Source organism: Priapulus caudatus, unplaced genomic scaffold, assembly GCF_000485595.1.
Source record: "Priapulus caudatus unplaced genomic scaffold, Priapulus_caudatus-5.0.1 Scaffold7, whole genome shotgun sequence".
In the NCBI taxonomy this organism is placed as follows: domain Eukaryota; kingdom Metazoa; phylum Priapulida; class Priapulimorpha; order Priapulimorphida; family Priapulidae; genus Priapulus; species Priapulus caudatus.
In genome coordinates, this window is record NW_014577068.1 from 1,443,595 (window position 1) to 1,446,806 (window position 3,212).

The following is a 3,212-nucleotide window of genomic DNA, read 5'->3' on the forward strand; positions in this document are numbered from 1 at the left end:
ACACACACACACACACACACACACACACACATAAACACAAAGACACACAAACGCACGCACACGCACACACACAGACACACACACACACACACGTGCACGCACCCCTAACACAGGCTTACAGCCTCAATCGTCTTAATCATTTTTTTACAAACGACACACACACACACACACATATATATATTAGTGAGCGGGTACGTGCGGGAGTGTGTGAGTGCAGTATCTTTCATGCATTCATTACGTACACCACCAACAAATGAGGAAAGCACGAGTGTGAAATTTACTTGCGACATAATGTTTTCGTAATGAAGATTGCAGAGCACAAAACAATAGCACTGTTGCGGAAATCCATTTTATTGTCAAAATAAATACATGTATTATATCGTAACAACAGCGTACACGAATCAGTCTGTATTTAGTGATGCATTCAATCCATGCGCGGGCACGCACCGGCGTTCGCGTAGGATGATGCAACGATGGGGTTTACCGGGGGCGGGGGGCCCCTCATAATTACTATCGTGCCATAGTAGTGGAGACTAAGGTCACGAACGCTGGACGAAAACTACCTCAACCAATATGTTTATGTGCTTACTCACTGCTTGATCACGCGAATGCGGTTCAAATATCAATATTCGATCGTACCGCTTTTAAATCTCTTAAATACGGTAACAATTATCATACTAGATCTATATAGAATAATCCGTACAATAGTCAGACAAAGAGATGCGAGTAAGATCAAAGAAGTAACGGATAAGACGCATATAGACATTTAATGTGAAAACGAGTTGCACATGCAGGCTCACACGCAATTGCGTTCATTCTAATTGTCACGTGTGGTATGCTTAATATAATATATTGTTGGTATCATCTCTGTAAACATTACAAGGTTTCACAAGTGTTGTTTATTCATACGTACTCTAGTATACCGTTGTACTCGTTATCGTTGCACCGAATGTAAGGCTATTGCTTCACTTTACTCGCAGAAAAGCCACCAGTAATGTTTACTGTACTCTTTATTATACGGTCGGACAAATTTGTATGTTACACGGAACACTTTATACAGCGCATCCAAATGAGGTATAACATTTAAGAGTAAGGACACGCACGTTAAGCATATAGGTACGAGCCTTCACAAAGCTAGTTGTTCGTTTCCCCATATAACAGAAGCTGTGCTCTTGAATCAGTTGGCGAGATTAGTTTTGCGTTACTACTCTTGCCGTTGTTTGTGAGCGGTATACTGGCTACCCTCGTTCACTATCATAACAAGCAGCATGTTCTCCAACGCCACTTCCCTTTCTACGGTATTCTCATATTCTGGTTGTATCACGCCTCGTACCTACACATAGTTTTAGTCAAACAGATTATAGGCGACAATGACTAGTTTAAAGCGTAATTATATAGCGGTGCAGCACTCACCATACCACCGCTAGACTGCTATGTGATATCATATACAACATGGTCCGAGATGTCTGCTATCGGCTCTTGTTTAACTAAAACACAACACATGCGTGTAAAAGTTAGCATGCATTATAAATCGTATACAATATCAGAACATACGACATTTATTTTCTACCGTATAATCGCTGAATAGCCTCATTTTATTCCCGGATTTCCACAAAAGCTTAAAATGTCATATAGTATTTTAAAGAATAGTATCGAAAGACCTCACACCGTTATTACCGGTACTTACTAACGAATAATATACGCACTGAAGGCCTACTGTGAGCTGATAGAACTGAAACAAATGACAGGCCTGTACCCAGGATTGGCCTACGAGGGGGGTCCAAATCAGAGGTGTGCGGGTGACTGCGAGCGCCGAAGGCGCGAAGCGATGTTAGGGAGGTCCGGGGATATGACCCCCCGGAAAATTTAGAAAATTTGCATTAAAATGGTGCATTCTGGTGCATTTTAACAGTTTTCCTCTGGATATAAAATACCTAGCCCAACTATAAAATGGGCGGGGGTGGGGGGGTTCCGGAACTCCTGGAACCCCTCCTTGGGTACGGGACTGAATAATAGAACAGACGACCTGCTATCTGTATAGTTTAGTGGAGATTCCATCTTTCTCTCGCAGCTACAGTGTCATTCCTCTACGGTACACGAAAACGCAGCCTGCAACCTGCAACCGCCAATATGCGAGTCAAAGCCACACCATCATTGCTACCGTAGATATAGAATACTGTAGCTATCTGTCTATGTAGTTACATAATGTCTGTATTCTATATCTATGTTGCTACACAACTGCCACGCAATGTGAGTGAAAACCGCTGCACTGAAGGCAATTTGACACACGACTACATGGACAGCGGTGACCGCGGACTACAAGCCCTTCTCTGGAGCTTGTTTGTGGGCGAGATACAGGAAGCCGATGCTAGACAGAGCGCTGACGAGGAAGATGACGTCGAACCAGCGATGGTAGAAGTTGAACTGCAGGTCTCCGACGACCTCGGTGATGATCGACCTACAATAGAGAAGGACAGGCATAGTCGCATACACCTGCGTGCTTCTGTGCAGACAGACATGTGTTCACCACACCACCGCTCTAGCGAGAGCCGCTCAGCAATAGTCACACGGAGCGATTCTCCACCATTTTACCGCAGCGATGAAGGATAAAGACTTTATTAAATTACAAAGTACTAGACGTAAAACTCGAAGTAACGTAGTGCACACTGAACCTACAATGGCACAAGTGTTAATTCTGGTTACATCATTGGAGATGGCTTGCACCTTGTCCAACAGTACAATGATTAATTATTGGTTCCAGCAACTACTTCTCTACTCTAGCCTCTTCCCGAATAACTTGGACTCTTGCTAATTGAATACCAACGTTTCATGGTTTCTTCTGATATACACGTCAGGAATCCATTATGATGTAGCAATACTCAATTATTTGGTCAATTAAACTACTTTTCATAGCTGGAAACACGATGTGCATAGCATGCGTGTAACAGTCACGCTTGTTCATGACATGCACTGCTTCTCATTAATGTAATAGATTGAGATCATCAATCACGTTGTATGACTGTAGATGGAACAGCATACACCAAAGTGAGCAAAATTTGAAACTCTCCTGACCGCAAAATAACTTACGCGAACACCGAGTAAGCATGCATGCTTCACAAAATTAAATACAAAGCGCGCACGTATATATATATATATATAGTACCAGGCGTACGTTTCCGGCCAGTACCCTGGGGACATAGACCCTATGAGCT

The 3,212-nt window shown here is 42.9% G+C and overlaps 1 protein-coding gene across 1 annotated transcript in view; it reads right to left on the reverse strand.

Annotated features, from left to right (window-relative positions):
• Positions 1-333: 333 nt before the first annotated feature.
• LOC106806111 (Golgi pH regulator-like) overlaps positions 334-3,212 on the reverse strand; it is a gene marked incomplete in the record, with an annotated part of 27,999 nt that continues 25,120 nt past the window's right edge. The window contains 1 exon segment of the mRNA XM_014807968.1: positions 334-2,458. Coding sequence (XP_014663454.1) covers positions 2,317-2,458 — 142 coding nt within the window.